This window comes from Lottia gigantea, assembly GCF_000327385.1.
Source record: "Lottia gigantea unplaced genomic scaffold LOTGIsca_6, whole genome shotgun sequence".
Lineage (NCBI taxonomy): Eukaryota > Metazoa > Mollusca > Gastropoda > Lottiidae > Lottia > Lottia gigantea.
The window spans coordinates 4,663,539-4,681,163 of NW_008710049.1; the positions used below are offsets into that span (position 1 = coordinate 4,663,539).

A 17,625-nucleotide genomic window follows, 5' to 3' on the forward strand; every position below is an offset into this window, starting at 1 on the left:
CTTTCGAATGACGAAAATATTATTTAATCACAAAGCATTCTTCTTTTCCCATTGAGTCTATGTCTCTTTTTGTAAAAAAATTTTCATAATAGCCCTGACAAATGAATAGAAGGGTGTCATATGAATAGAAAATCTAAAAACAAACTTAAAATGTTATATTTTTAGCATTTCCGTGTTGTAGGTCTTTACGTCAAGTTTTTTTCTTACCATTTCGGTGTTTCTGTACAAAATTAGTTCTCGCGTAGTTTGTGACGTAGACAATTTTTGTAAAATTAGAAAATTGTTTTGTGTAGAATACAAAAGGATAATAAAAATACTAAAATTATACTTATGCAAGAGTTAACTTAATTAAAGGTATATGACTTTGTGTTTTTGATATCAAGTTTATGCTATTGGTAACTGCTTGTAAAAGGAATAAAAATCTGAGTAATGTTGTTGTCCATGGTGGATTAGATCCCCTTTCATTAACTCCCTGAAACAATCTCTTTGCATTATTTGTTAATCTTATAAATCTCTCCAGAAGTAAGCAATTTCCTATCATATTGATGTATTCCAATGCTGAAATCTATAGTCTCTACTTGTGACCTTGACCAGTGCTTCTATATGAGAGTATCTCTTATAATACCTTATACTAGCTGATATCTGTCACAAGAGTCAACTAGTTTCAGACTACATAGTAGATAAACTGTTTATTTGTAGAATAAGGGTTAATATAAGTGGTTAGAGTGGTCAATAGCGGAATATAGTTTTACTGACTCTAGCTGGCTGATATCTGTCACAAGATGCAACAGCTAGCAGATAGGAATTATCAAGATTATATAGAAGATAAATATATTATTTGTAGACTTATTATATAAATTTTAGGAGTGTTCAATATCAGGATATATTTTTACTAACTCCAGCAAGCTGACATCTGTCACAAGAGTCGACTTCTCATAGATTATATAGTAGATAAACCTATTATTTGTAGAATAACTATTAATTGTAAAAGTGTTGATAGCTTAAAGTGTTCAATATCAGGAACAATAACTCTAGGTGAAAATCAATACATGACCAATAATACAAGGGCGTTGGAATAATAGTTGAGTATAATTATTATTTTGATATATTGATTCCACCCCAGGGAAACTATTGACAGTGATGCTATGACATCTATTGTATGATTGTTAGAGACCTTTAGCATCATGTTCACACAGTTTATATTTCAATTTAAAAGTTTGAATTGTGGCTACCTAGAAAACCAGTATTTAAGTGAAAAGATTTCGAAAAGGGATATCAGACTTTGTGCACGGCAAATTGATGTTTTAAGGCCAATGTTTGTATGGTTTTGTGCCTCGAGGGGAAGCACTAAAAGGAACATTCTGTTTTCTTGTAGGCCAAAAATATCTTTTGCTCAAATTTGTGATAACTATACACCAAACTCTAAAGAAATGTTCCCTTGAAAGTTAATTTTTAAACACCAAAAAGATTTAAAAACATTATGTAAGGTTTTAAGTTTTATGCCTTTTGGAAGCTGTGAGAACACTAGTTTATGTATTTGAGTAAAATAAATGCCTAATTGTAGAGAAATATTCTAAATGTTTTAACTAATAATACCATGCCATGTTAAAGCCCAACACGAAAACTAAGTCAAATTGCTTAATTAACCCTTTTAAAACAAATTCAGTTTGATCAAGGTATAATTTACAATGTTTTTGACAATGAAAACTTACAAAAAAGCAGAATACCCTTTAAAGCTCCAATTTTTTTTTGTAGACAACAAATTCCTGAAAAGACTAGGATATAAATCATCTTTCCATTCATTATTGTTTAAAATTTCCCAGAATTGTTGTTGCTTTGCATGTCCTGCTTAACAGCCTTTTGACATTTTCTAAGTGACAATATGATTATCTGTTTACTGTCCACTTCAGTGTGACTAGTTTCCAGTATTAACAGAATAGCCTGGTCAGATCTCTCCTGGGTGTCTATTATCTAGTATAGTATATTGTTAAACTGGGTATTATTTTCATTAAATTATAGTATTCATTCTAATAGTGATAATAGAATTAATATAAAGAGGAAATAGATCTAAATATAATAATATTTTGTTAAAGAGACATGTGCCATTTTTTTGACCAATCATACCTTAGTCTCAGAAACAGGAATCTGTCATCTAAGCCAATCAGTAATAGCGTTCACAGCTCACCGTCGAAATTTGAGCCTTCAAATCCATGTTTGTCCAGAATTATCTGCATTTGAAGTTAAAAAGAGGAGTCAACTTTTCTTGAGACATTGCCATTTGTAGAAAAGACAGTTATAGAAATAGGAAAAGAAATTCCTAGTTTTTGGTATTTTCTTACATTTCTAATACTTCTGAAGACTAATTACATATATTGAAGGCTCAAATCAACGCCTCAAACTGTGCACCTGTCCCTTCCACTGGCACTCTGTAAAAACAGCATCTCTGTTCCCAATGGTATTGTAATATCTCAAACCTCACTGCTTATAGATAGTAGAAATTCTTAATATAAAAATCTGATGAACTATTGTCGAAATAAAAAAGTTGTTAAGCATGTCATAAATACCATGCACTATTGCCAACTTAATTGCAGCAAACACCAAGTCTGTGGAAGACACTCTAATAAATGATGTATTCATAGACAACAAACAAAACTTTTGTTATACATATCTAATCTAATAACCTTACTTTTGTCTGTTTCTCTTGTTTGCCTGTTATATCTAAATTTGATCTTTGATTAATTCATTTTTATACAGAAATACATAGAGGTTATCTTCCAAAATGAAGGTCCTAGGGCTTTACCTACAGTTGTCTATTACACTATCAAGCATTTTACAAAACCTGTGTTGTTCCTATGTGGTATAGTGACCCTGAATCTATTCTCTTGTTAAAAAAAAAAATGGCCTATGAATCACCTGCTTCTTTAAAAACCTAGAGATGAAGTTTCTGTCTGTTTATAAATACTTTTCTATAGTCACGATTTCCTCGGTAAGAATTCATCACTATGTATTATTACAACTACATTACCTGTTTAAAGAGACACTACAACCACTTCTCACCTCATTTTGACTCATTGACTATCTATATGATGTTTATCATGCTAGAAGTTAAAGAGATATGTTGCTGATTGGGGAAAGGGGGAAAGGGGGTTTTAGTAATGGAGAGGTTTATTCTAAGGACAGATTTAACTGTGTCCATTAGGTTCTGCAAGTGACCGTGATTAAAAGCTGCCATGGCGATACATTCAAGTTTCAAACTGAATACAGAAATGGAAAATCTTAATATTTATGAAAGAAATGAAGTTTCACTAGTCAAACTTTGTCTAATGGAATTTTCATTTCATCACTTGAAATGGTGCCACAAGAAGTTATTGTGTTCAGTTTGCTAGCAGATTGTGACACAATGGATGGTAAGAAAGGGATATCATGGAGGGACTTCTTGAAAAAACAGAGGGTATCATTAACATATTACAGGAGCCAAGTAGGGTCGACCTGAGGCATCTTTAAGTTGTTAAAAGAATTTCAGGTGATGATCAATGATCAATGTTGCAGCTAAACACAAGAACTACTTTGAAGATTTTACTCAAAGTATGCATCTTTAAGGTATTACATAAGTAGACTGTAGGGTATAAGAATGTATATAGTTAGGACATAGAGTTTATATTTAGATAGCTATGACTCATCTCTACTCTATTTAACACATACTTGTGAATACATCTCATTATTTTACAGTGGGGTATGTCTTTAAAGATACACTACATAGTTCAGAAGTTAGAAGACTCCTTATAAAGTGCATGGGTTCGAATCTTTTTAGCCTTTATTTCACTATATTTTTCTTTGTTAAAGCAGTGCTCAATTTTAGAATAAAAGAAAAATGAAAACAGAACCCAAAACATTTTGTCACTCAGAGTTTTGTGCAGTGTTAAGTAGTTGTTATCATATCATTCCAGGTAGGGTTTACAGGGATCCCAGACTTCCTCTATTTTTCTGGCCGTTTGTATTTTTTTATTTTCAAATAAATCCTTATAAAAGTTTTAGAAATAAAAAGATTTCTTTATGGGAAATGACTTCCAAAGCATCTTAAAATGGTTAAATCTCACATGATATTTTCCATTTCCTCTATTTTTTTGTTCCTCACCGGGATCCCTGGGTTTTATGCAGAGGGGTCAAAATACACCAGAAACACACTTCTTAGTTAAGAATATATCTGCAATGTAATAGAATTCATTAATCGTGATGTCAGCAGAACTCTTGTGAATTGTGAACTCACCTCTACTACATAGGGGTTGTTATTAGTTTCATGCAGGTGGGTTGAAGACACTCATGGCAGACACGTAGGGGTGTGAGAAGAGGTCTGAAGATTATATCTAGAAAGTACACCAGATACATCAACACACTACACATAGTTAAATATAGATATATTATGTAATACAATTCTGAAATCGTGATATCTGTAGAACCAGTGGAATTCAGAATGAATGTTCTACTCTATAGGAGTTGTTGTTTCTTTCATCAAGGTGGGAGGAAAATATCATTGAATGGGTAGGGGGTGTTGGAAGCTTTGGGTATTTTTCAAGCCAAAGAATACACAATTGGCTTAAACCAGGTGTATGTCAGCATGGGTTTCAATGCATAGAACATTTCACAGTTTATTAGTGTGAATCTTACATATAGAAAGAGAAACTTAACATTATGATCAAGTGCAATTTGATTAAAGTACAGATGTGGTTTTTTTCTTACTACACTTGCCATCAATGATCTGACAGAGTTCTTCTTTAAATCATGTTCTGTGAAATCTGAAGTTGTTATCAAATGAATGAATGCTTTCTAATCAAACACACTGATACAAGTGGTTAGACTCGGGCAATGCAAGTGAATGGTTAATATCATACAATACAAACTAAGCGAATCTCGAAGTCCGTTCGCACCATCTGAATAAAATCTGTACAAGCAAGACAATTCCGTCAATAAAAAATCTTGTCCATAGAATTGAGAAATCAGGAGTAATGGTAGTATAGTAATGGAATAATCTTATATTGTACAGAGCATTTGTTTGGTTGAATATTGAACATAGAACATATATCTTCAGAATTATGGATGTCAATTGGCAAGTGGAATCAAAGGAAAATGTACATTTTGATCAGAAAGTCTATGGTAATACAGACCTTGAGGTATCTAACAAATAGCAAAAGTCAGTTAGTCAGCATCAGACATCAATATTTTTTGTAAGGATATTAAAATATTATGGTGTGGTTTTCAGAATTATTGTAATAATAGTAGAAGTACTAATACTTCATTGATAACAGAAACACCATTGTTTGATCTTCCTACCTTCATTGCATATTATTAATTAAAATAAAAGCTTTGAGTGTTTGATTAATTTAGATAACCATCATGTTTGTTACATTCAGGAACCAAGATAAGGACATTAGAAAATGCTCAACTCGAAGCCTATTTATTAAACATATCTTTATCATATGCATGTCAATTTTCTTCTAGAAATTTCTTAATATTTCTCATATACTTGTTGTCTCTCACAATAAGAGAGAGGTGTTTTTCCACCTATTTCATTCACTTAACAAGTTTATTGCTTGTTCACATTTTTTACAACTTATGCATATATGACTCTCACAAATGGATTTATGTATGTTTCTCAAGGTGAGTTCACTCACCTAGATGAAATATTGAAGGTATTTTGTTTTGATCTGATCTGTAAATAGGAATGTTTTTTGTTATACAGGGAAACCTATTAATAATTCATATATTGAAGGGATATTTCCTCTTATTCAAGTTCATTGTAAAGTACAGCTCTGTAAGTTGAACAGATCACTTATGATTGCAAGTTTGATGGATGTCAACTGGACAATGACATGAAAAGTAATTTCAAACCCCTTTTTATATTGCAAAAACCTTATGAATGAATTTTGTTTATTGACCATACAACATAGTATTTGGATAGGTCAGTTGGTACTGAGTTTGATAGGGCGTGCAGACATGAGTTTTTTGAAGCTATGATCCGATAATTTTTAGAGTTTGTGCTCTCAATATCGTGGTTTCTTATTAATAATTTAATTGATCCTGACCAGTAATCAGACCATGATATAGTTGACATGAAATCATCTTGTAAATCATAAATTTGAGAAAATTTAGGGAATAATTTAGGGGACAGTATCCCTTTAAGAATGTCTCCCAGGTTATATATAATAATAGACCAATAGGCATGTCTAGTATAATGTAAAATATTATGATAATCATTCATTCATAACCTGTGTATTCATAACCTGTGTATTCATAATCACTATTCATAATCACTATATACCCTACAAGGTTATTACCCTAATAATAACTTCCAATTAAATATTTAGGAATTCTTGTTTCATATATCTGAGGGGTGAGAACTGACACCAGACTGACTCTCAGAAGCATTGGCACAGGCATCAAAATATATTTTGCATTTCTCTAGTAAATACGAAATACAAAAGTTGATCATTTGTATCTCACATCAGATATGGCAAAAGCTTATAACACATAATTGGGAAATATAATATATCTTGGGATTAATTTAAACATCATAGCACCAGAATTGGAAACGAGGGCATGAATTTGATTTTGAAACTTGAGTATTTTGAGCAAAGAAAGTATACAATTCTGATCGTTTTTTTAAGAAATTTAAGTGATAGATACCCTTTAAGTAAGAACTTGACAATGTATTCATGAGAAACATGTTGTATTGAAGAGGTCTTTTGTACTGCAGAATATATGAAATCAATGGCAAAGGACAAACTAATTCAAACTGAATGAGAAGTATTTAAAGAGCTAGTTGATAGTAAGAGTAGTTTAAATACCTCTCTCCTTTCACATGTCATTTTCATCAGAATTTATGTTTCTGTTATTGATAAAGAAATAGTGTTAGAATGCTTCATCTGTAATAGATAATTCATCAAAAATAGAGCAGTCTTTTGAATTGGGGAAATTTGACCTGGGCAAAATCAAACTTTTCTTACCTATAGTATTAGTATAGTTGGATGAAGATATTTGTGCTCATCTCTGTCCTATTTAACGTCACTGAACACCCGATCAACAGCAAGAAATGAGTGTAGAACTGCCCTTTCTCGGAAATGTACAAATTCATGTAAAAGTATCATTAAATAGCTTCATCAATTCCAAATTTAATGATATAAAATATGATTAATTTTGAGTTGTGGGATTGGAGATTTGGGTAAGACTTCTTTGAACACAGAAGGCATTTTTGAGTGTAAGTTAGAATAGTTAGATAAGTATAACTGGCAAACAGTGAATTATCTATAGCCCTACTGGTAACCCTGATCAGTAAAGACCCACTTGAGCCCCTTAAACTGTATTTATTGAGCTATATATATTAGTATCAAGTATATATCAAGTGGATATTTAATACACAACTAAAATATCTTACAGACTATTTAGGTTAAGCTAGATTCAGGCAGGGGTGGACTAGGTTTTTAGGAATTCTTCTTTGATAAGTATTTGTAAACCCAGTATTAGCAAAACCTTAAAAATTGGATCCATAATCAATTTCAGATGGACATCTAGAGTTAAGGAATATATACTAAATATTAACATTATCAACGTCTTCTCTCCAGTAGGGATGCAAAAATAACAGAGTGGCATTGAGTGATAGAGCTTATGACACCCTCAAACCTACTCATTATCAGTTAAAATCAAGATCAATAACATTTCTACTAAGATCAGTTAGTTTGCTGCTTGAAATCAAATCCAATTGAAGAGATTAAGTTTAAACTGATTGAAGTGTTTAGAAAAAGACATTAAGGGATAACTAATGATGTCTGATTGAGAATGATGATTGTTTCTATGATATAACTTCGTTGAAAGTTTTAAAGACAGTGATAGCCTACAAATCATGATAACAGTTAAGAGTTGAATGTTCCTGACAACTGGTTCTGTTTGCAACTTGTGAATTTGACCTATGGCCTGTAGAGGATTTGTTTCAAAGATTAACATTTCAAGAGCCCTAATGTAAATTTTGGCTTGTCAACTTTTGGCTTGACATCTTTTCCTGTGTGGGGTCTGTTTTATCTTCTAGTAGCCTGTGTTTATCTGTATCTTATCTATATTATATAGAGTAAATAAGTAATATTATAACATGTTGATCTAAAGAACTGAAGGTCACAGGGTATTTATAACTACCTCTTGCATTCTTTAGATTAAAGGGAGTACCTCAATTTTGTTCAGTAAGTTGGCTTTCATGTCTGAAACATATTGAGTTTAAATAATGGGAATTTTAACCCCAATTTCCCAACCAGTTTCCTATTTAAGGTTAAATTTCAGAAAAGGCACATTTAGCATAAAAGAAACTCATATGACTGAAAGATAGTGCCTCAAAAATTTCCCTAACCATCAACATGTAGTTCGTCAGAATTACTTTCAAAAATTAGTTGAAATCAGATTTTTCTCAAAGAATGTCAGTATCAACTAAATTAAGCCTGGACATTTTAACAACAACATGATTCATATCATTGATTTTATCACCAAATTTCATCTAGAATATATGATCTAGAATATATGATAAGTAAGTAGTCTAATAATTTTACTGATCATTTGTACTAAATCATGCTTTATCATTGTTTGATAAACAGATTGTTATCTTCTAGAATGTGGAAAGTTATTAAGATAAAATTCCTATCTAAATATTGTGTCCTGTTTTTGTGCCTTAATTAGTAACAAAATTGTTTCTAGAGGCCCGTTTCATGATTAAATCTTGTATATTTTTAGCATCATTTATACCAATTCTCAAAGGAAAGAGAAATATCATATACTATTAAGGCTTAGTGTATAGAAATTGATTGAAAACATTGATTATATATTTGACTGTGGTTTTTTTAACTTCTAAATATATGCAACAGATGGTTTTATAATAAAATATGTTGAAAGTTTAAAGAGACAGATAGTTTTTAAATATCAAGAAATATGGCTGCTGTAGACATTCAAACATTCATTTTCAACCTAATTTGAAAAAAGTCAGATTTGTAAAATGTGCAATTGCTAAAATACATCTAAGGTCCTAATATTGGAAGGTTAATCTCCAGTTGTAAAGCTGTCACAATGAGGATTGTTCAAAACCAGCAGCAGCAGGCATGAGCTCTCTTGTCAATAAGAATCTCTGTTCACATCTCAGTTTAAGTTCTGAGTCAGTCATATTGGCATATACCATTAGCTAAAATATTAGATAAACATCTAACTATAAAGAAATGTAAAAGAAACTTAGACTTCCATCATGTGTATTGAGAATTGGAATTGAACTGTGGAATATTGCTTTATAGACAGAGAATAAAATGCCTTCATTAGGATGACTAAGTTTGCTATTGGACCTGACTTCTGACTTGCACAGTTTCTCTGGGCTAATATATCAAAGTCAGTCAGTACTTTCAAGGTTAGCCAAGTTGTCATCTATTGATAAAATAACTACTTTAAGAAACTGAAGAACACTGAAAAATAGGTTATGAATTGTTGAGATATGTAGATGAAAAGTAAATAGGTATTTGATAGGTATGACCTAAACATCCAGTTATTAGTGGTGAATATAAAAAGGGGCTTGGCAGTATTTAAGGGGTCAACCAGTAAATACGTGAATAAAGCCGGGAATGCACCAGGTGGGGTAGTTTTTATTCATATTGATATTTCCCTACTGTCTGTTTATTTATTGATATTGTATGGTGGTATTGAAATAGTTTAAAGGGACGTATTGCCACAGATCCATTAAACAATATTGCATGAATATTTGAAGGTGAAAATGCCCAATTTGCCATTTAATTTTGTGTATGATTAGCCAAAACCAAAATTTATTATCTGTGGATTGAATCTGGGGGCATTTTGATGTCATTTCAATTCATTGTGGTGTTTGTATGATTGTTGACTGTATTGTATACACCAGTTATATAACGTGTGATAATAACTGTATTATATAACGTGTGATAATAACTGTATTAATGATATTGTGTTCTTAACATTAAATGTATGTTAAAGTGTGATTCCTTACATTAGACTAGAGTTGTAAAGAACCTGACCAGCAATGATCTTTCTAAGATTATCATTTCTGGCTGTCCACATTGGGGTCATATGATATACTCAAAGAAACCATACCTAAGCAACCAGGATAAGAACCCATCATTTCAATGAAGTATCACTTGGCACATAAGATAGCATTGATCTCTGATGAATATTCTGCACCCCTTTTCAAAAAGATCAATTGAAGGTTAGCGTCATTATTATGAATTTGATAAGTTAAATTTGACTATCTTTGTATATTACAGGAGAGTTTAATGAAACTGGTTTATAATAGGAACTTAGAACCAACTCTAGAAAACATCAATAAGTTAAAGAAACATATAGAGGGCAGGAATGGTAACAGCAAAATAACAGCAGGTAAGAATATTTCTGTTTGTCAGTATTTCTGCTGTTTCAAGTAAACATGTATTGTTTCATACCGCTACTGTCAATTGGCCCAGTGAACTATGTGGAAGCTGGTGATTACTCTTGCTCTAAAGATTCAAACTAAAGTGCTGTCCATTGTCACAAAAGAAAAGCAACCTAATTTCTTAAAATAAAATACTAATTGTCTGCAAGATGATTCTTGAACAAACCTCTTTGATGCTAGGTTGAATCATATGCCTTATTTAAGGTTACCAGATTTTGGTACAAGTCGTCTGTCCTCATCTTCAGAAATGTGAATTGCCTCTATAATTCATGTTGTAAATTGAATAATCAACTTTAGTTTTTATTTAAATTTCAGGTCTTGGACAATATCCTAAAGTTATTCGTAAACAAAGTTTTGAAAGTAAATATGGTCCAAGCAGTCCTGCAGCCTCTGATACCAACAGTGTTCGTTCTGACAGTCCTGGAATAGGAAACGTTCATCAGCGTCATATATTGATCGAAAATTTAAAACCAATGGCCAATGGTCATCAGACGCCTCCTCCATTACCTCCTCGAGCACCAATAGTTCCTCCTCAAACGCCACCTAGAGGACAAACTCCACCACCTAATAGCCAAGGGGAGATAATACCAGTGTCGTATCCAGGTCAAATGGGTCAAGGATTAGTAACGTCTCAGCCACAGCCTGCTGTAATTCAACCAGGCCATGTTCAACATATGATTAAGGTCATGTCTCCGATTCAAGTTCAACGCGAAAATGCAGCCAATCAACAGGCTCTTTACAGAACGCATTTTATTCAACAACAACAGCAGCAGCAGCAGCAGCAGCAGTCGCAGCCTCAATCTCAGATGCAACTTACAAATGGTGCAAATCAAATTGTGTCACAAGGCATTTCTCCGGTGACGTCACTCAGTCGACAGGTTTACGGACATAATGGACACACTTCTGCTCTCATGCATCAAATACCACGGGGTACCACATTAACGCACAATGGAACAACCAACACCATTTCTCAAACATCAGGGCTACCCCCTCGTGTGACTATCAATTTACCGCATCCTAAATCACAAATAAACCAAGGTCCGTCACGTGGAACTCAAACAGTGGTTCGTATCCAAGGTCAAAATCACCATGAACATTCGCACCTTATTCCATCACAGGTTGCTATGGAACATGATGTCACCAGAAATATGAATTTAATGACCAGCCAAATGGAACAGATGAATATTCAAATGACGAATGTTCCTGCACCAACATCTGTACGAGCCATGGGAGCTACTAATCCTCCAATCATAATGCATTCTGTGAAGAGTAAGGAAGTTCAGAAACCAGTTCCGCAGCAAGCAACTGTACCCACTTTACCACCGTCGAACAATCACGTTACCACATCCAATCAAAATTACATATCTTCCGTACAGGCTCAAGTCAATGGAAATAATGCTCAAAATATTCCTGTTCTTCAACAACAAGCAAACAACAACAATCTTCGGAAGCTTCAAATTCAACTCAAAGGTCAAAATGGACTCAATATGTTGACCCCTGAGCAGCTACAAGCCTTGGCTTCACAGCAAGCCCAGATCAAGATTCATATTCAAAATCCAACCAGCCATAATCCGCAAAACCACATTCAAAGTGTTCAAGTGCAGAATATTCAACAGAATTTACCACCAAATTATGATTTTTATATTCCAAGGTCATGGCCAGATACACCAGGGTCAACTCCAAGGTCGGATTCTCCAGTTTCCCGCGCTACAAATCAATCTCCACTGTCTGTGTTATCGACCACATCATCTCCGTCAACCAACTCTGATATACCGGACAAACCCCCTCCCCCATACCCAGGTAGATCGTATACTACTTACGGACATATACAAAACCAAGGTCAACCCCCAGTACCTCCTCGAGTGCCTTTAAAACCACAGGGGACAACTCATACCCCTCCCCCTCCTCAATACCCTTCTTATCCCCACCCTCATCACATGGTGACTGTCCCCCCAGGCCAGTTACCGTCCACCAAACTTCCTCAATCTATTCCCTATACTAATGCTCAACCTTCCATGAATGTTCAATCTGGTGTGACAAGTTCTCAATGGACAGAAAATAATTCAGAGAGACCTCCGCCTCTTCCTCCTCCGCTTCAAAATCGTCAAGTGCAACCGCAGTCCAATCAACCGCAGGCGAGTCAACCGAAAGCTAAACAAAATAATAAAAACAATAATAACGAACAATATTCCGCAGAAATCGGTGACGATACTGACACAGACACTGTTTCATCGGATACGTCTGCTCCAGAGCAAACTCACCGTTGTATGTCACCCATGCCTGAAAGACGACCAGAGGCACGTGAAAGAGACAAATTACGGCGAGACACAAAAGTTCGGAATTATTCTCCACAAGCGTTTAAATTCTATATGGAACAACACGTGGAAAATGTGTTAAAGTCACATGATCAAAGACAGCATCGCAGGTTCCAGTTAGAAAATGAAATGACAAAAGTTGGACTTTCGGACGAGGCGGCAACTCAAATGCGCAGAATGTTACATCAAAAGGAATCGAACTACATACGTCTTAAGCGTGCTAAGATGGACAAGTTGATGTTCGATAAGATTATTACGTTAGGTGTTGGTGCGTTCGGGGAAGTGAGTCTAGTGCGGAAGCGAGATCCGAAAACTTTGTATGCGATGAAAACATTGCGGAAAAGTGATGTGATAAAGCGTAATCAAGTGGCTCATGTGAAAGCGGAGCGTGATATTTTAGCGGAAGCAGATAATGAATGGGTCGTGAAACTTTATTACTCATTTCAAGATCGGGATCATTTATATTTTGTGATGGATTACGTACCTGGAGGCGATTTGATGGGATTATTGATCAAGATGGAAATTTTGGATGAAACATTAGCCCGATTTTATATTGCAGAATTAGTTCTTGCTATTGAAAGTGTTCATAAAATGGGTTTTATTCATCGTGATATTAAACCCGATAATATTCTAATCGATCATGATGGTCATATCAAGCTCACTGATTTCGGACTGTGTACTGGATTTCGCTGGACTCATAATTCTAAATACTATCAAAAAGGTAAGGAATTAAACTTTGATGATAAAGTGAGATGAGTTTCTTTTCACTGGGTACTGCTTCTAGCAAGTGAACCTTTTAGTATAATGAATGCCTTAAAGAGTTCAGGTATTATCCTATAGCATAAACTTTTTCATAAAATATTCTTTTCTGCTTGGTTGGAGAGCTAGGATAATTCAAGCCAAGTCTCTATTTAAATTCTCTTTAGCAGACTATCAAATGTTGTGATATCTCAAACCCAGGATTGTTGCCAGAAACTTCTTTGATCTTAGCATTCTTGTCAAATAAACAAAGTTTCTGAGTGCTCAATATTTTTGCACTATTTTATTTTTGACTTTTCTGCAAATCAAGTTACAGAGTTTTCGACAAGAAACCCTTGGAAAGAGTGAGCAAACACTTATGCTAAACTTCTGTCAGTATCTTGCAAAATACTTTTGCATACATACTATACAAACTGTGACAAACATATTAGTTCTTGTACTACAGGTTTTAACGACAAATATATCATAACATAACTTTTATTACCATTATTTTAGATGGAAGTCATGCTAGACAAGACTCTATGGAAGTTAGCAGTTGTAATTTAGATGAACATTGTCGCTGTGAAATTCTCAAACCATTAGAACGAAGGAGGAATCGAGAACGTCAACGCTGCTTGGCTCATTCATTAGTCGGAACACCCAATTATATTGCTCCAGAAGTTCTTTTAAGACAAGGTAAGAATCTAACTATTTTATCTAGCTACTTTATTATCTAGCTGTATCTACCTTTTTTAAACAGTAATTTCAATTTTACTGCTAATGGTATGGGGAGTCTTAAAGGTTTTGTGACTTTGTACCAGTGACATATATTCAATTAAACAGAAATGCAGTGAAGGTTTACATGGCTGCATTGACATCTATATTATGCCTTTTATATAGGTCAGAAAGATTAGCCCAGTGGAATGTGAGCTTTTCTTAGAGCTTAATCTATATGATAATGGGCTCATTTTTTTTTCAAATTTGTGTATTGAATGTCAACTATGTGAACTAATTTCCATGAAAATGGGACAGATTCTGTAGTATTATTATAATAGTCTAATTATAACCAATACGTATTGTATTTTAGGTTATTCGTCAGTATGTGATTGGTGGAGTGTTGGTGTGATATTATATGAAATGTTACTTGGTCATCCTCCATTTTATGCTTCCACACCTATAGAAACACAAACAAAGGTAGGAAATGAATTAGACTAGAGTTCATTGTAATTTAAACAAGTTTCTTTTATTTTTTTTCATATTAATCATATTCAGGTACTATATAGCCCATTTTAGTGCTGATGCACCTTAATATATTTCATTTCATTATTTCATATCAATAATGGGGTAGGTCCAGATAACTCTCAGATTTTTCAACCTGGTTTCCCCTTGTAACTGATGCAGGTCTGAGGGATTGACATGGAAATAGCGTCTAGTCGTTCAGTTGGGAGGGCTTGAGGGCCTGTGTTCTACAGACTATGCATGATGTCCTTCGACAGTTGGAAATCGAAAAATTGCAAAATAACCCTCATTGCATAATGCTTGACATTGCCCATTATTCATAAGCACAATTAAGTGCAGATAGTAGAAGTAAAACTCCTAAAATTTCATTTTTTTCTTTATAAATTCATATTACCCAAATATGAACACTAAGTATCAATTTTTTCTTTTGTTTTCCAGGTAATTCATTGGAAGCAAACATTAAAGATTCCATCAGATACCCATCTCTCTCACGAATCTAAGGACTTGATATTAAGATTATTGTGTAGTGCTGAGGACAGATTGGGTGTCTCAGGAGCTCAAGAAGTGAAAAACCACGCCTTCTTTTCCTCTATTCATTTAGATGGTTTGAGAAAACAAGCGGCCCCATTCATCCCGACAATTCGTTATCCAACAGACACTTCCAACTTTGATCCAGTGGATCCTGAAAAATTACGGAATGATTCCGAAGAAACCTGGAAACGTCCAGACTCAAAGCTTGAAAATGGCAAACATCCAGAACATGCATTCTACGAATTCACTTTTCGAAGATTTTTTGATGATGGTGGTCACCCCTGCCCTCTACCTGATCCAAATTCTCCTGTTTATGTCTAGGTCCCAAAAAATGGGATTTTTTTTTTTAAGAATTTGGGTTCACCAATCAAAATATTTTTGATTTGTTATTTTAAAACGCCTTAAGAGGGCCTCAGAGCTGAATTTGTTAAGAATATTATATTTATTACTACTAGCTCTTTTTTAAAATCAAAATTTTTTTTTTTTTTAAATTAATTTGTTGCAGATTGTTACTAAGTGCTTTATTTATTAAAAAAATTGTTACAAATTTTCAAGAGGTGATATTAAAAGTCCTAGTTGAATTCCGCATTTTAAATAATTATGAAAAAAAAAGAAAAAATATTAAGAATTGGAGAAATATTCTTAAACAAGAAACGGAACTAAACCAAATGGGAGCCTTTGGAATAAATTGAAACTTGGCCAAAACTAAGTTGAAATTGAAACTTAGTCTGAGTCCATATTGAAACTTAGTCTAAGTCTTAATTGAAACTTAGCTAAAACTAAGCCTATAAATTTATTTGAGGCTCTTTTCGACAAAATGAAATTAACGAAAAAGACCGAAAACGCCCAATATGGAATAAAACAGAGCTGAAAGGACTTGATAATCAAGTTTACCTTGGCGCTAAATAGACCCTGAATCTTGTGAATGCGGATAAAAGGGAGATAATACCCAGAGATGAAAAAAAAATTCTAAATTAAAATGGCGTTGAGATTCAACTAGTTGACTTAAAACAGGGATGACCCATCCATCTTGTTTGTCTTATTGTTTGTTTGATTGAAAATATTCTTGATTTGAATTCATTTATTTATTTCTGTATTTTTTGGAGATATTGTATTTGAAAAAGGTGCTTATTAAAACTTGAACTAATATATATTGACTATAAAAGACCACTGTTTTAACAGATGACCTGTCTAACGAGCATTTCAAAATCACATGCGATAACCAAACCTTTAATTATAATATGTTGTTCTTACAAGAGAAGGTTGCTGAAAATTACCTGGTGGGTCAATAACCGTTTCAACACTAAAAGGACTCTATATATATCAATTCAGAATACAAGATAATTAAGGTGCTAAATTCTTTCGTTTCCATATGTGATTGTTTTAGAATTATTTGAAAATTTCAGGTGCTAAATTCTTTAGCAAAGACATTTACAGATGAGCAATCTTGTTGCAAATTGTCTTTTCAATTGAAGTGAATTTTTGAATGTCTACAATGGTCCATCCAGAAACAGTCCATTCCTGTTTCTTCTTGCCTTATATTACTATTGTCTGATTATTATTATCATCTGTCCATCTTTTATAAAAATTTAGACTATTCCATCCATATAAAGTATCCTGTCCACAATTGGTGCTGATACAATTTTACTGTCTTCTACATTTCAAATCAAGAATATTTTCCCAAATCCATTTAATGGAATTAGAGTGTTTTAAATGTTCAATCTTCACTGTACCAAGGGTTTATAACCTACGATAAGGGGAGATAATTCTTGTCTTCTTAAATGTTTAAGCTCAAATTAGAAGGTATTATGGAATTGCTGATAAAAAAGTTTTGAAAAAAAAATATGAAATTTTAAAAATCACAAAATTAATGAAAGATTTATTTTTTGATATAATGAATATTTTCTTATTTGGTTATAATATAATATTAGCAATTCCATAATGTTGTTAATTCCATATTGTAATTACTTGTAAAATAAAATGCTTATTTAGAAGCTTAATTCAGAAACTGTGCAGTGCTTGAACAGAAAATGCGAATGCATGCACATGCGCTTGTATGTAGATTGTAAATAGATTGTAATTAAAAAAGGACATACATAAGCTGTGAAATATGACCCATGCATAGTGCAGTAGATAGAATAGTGTTTATAAGAAAATAGGGAGAGAGGTTTTGAGGGTGAGGGAAAACTTTCACATGGGAGGAACTCTGGTCATCTGATCTTCAACAAGCTTTCTGTTAGACAAACAGGTGCTCTATTAGTTAAATCATACAATGAAGAGGCATCAATGAATCAGTAGACTGCCAGCCTTATGTAAATTCTTCAACTTTAAATT

General features: G+C 33.4%; 1 protein-coding gene across 1 annotated transcript; it reads left to right on the forward strand.

The window, feature by feature from the left end:
* The first annotated feature begins 12,606 nt into the window (after positions 1-12,606).
* Positions 12,607-17,298, forward strand: LOTGIDRAFT_183748 (hypothetical protein). The gene is made up of 4 exons (XM_009064017.1): positions 12,607-13,504; positions 14,038-14,217; positions 14,609-14,715; positions 15,199-17,298. The coding sequence occupies exons 1-4, from the start codon at positions 12,736-12,738 to the stop codon at positions 15,610-15,612; spliced, it is 1,470 nt and encodes a 489-aa protein (XP_009062265.1). The 5' UTR covers positions 12,607-12,735; the 3' UTR covers positions 15,613-17,298.
* Positions 17,299-17,625: the final 327 nt, after the last annotated feature.

Bases quoted from the DNA above. Each gene is read 5' to 3' on its own strand.
- LOTGIDRAFT_183748 (XM_009064017.1), top strand. From the start codon at position 12,736: ATGTCACCCATGCCTGAAAGACGACCAGAGGCACGTGAAAGAGACAAA. The intron at 13,505-14,037 runs GTAAGGAATTAA...CCATTATTTTAG, and splicing joins TTCTAAATACTATCAAAAAG to ATGGAAGTCATGCTAGACAA. The intron at 14,218-14,608 runs GTAAGAATCTAA...ATTGTATTTTAG, and splicing joins AGAAGTTCTTTTAAGACAAG to GTTATTCGTCAGTATGTGAT.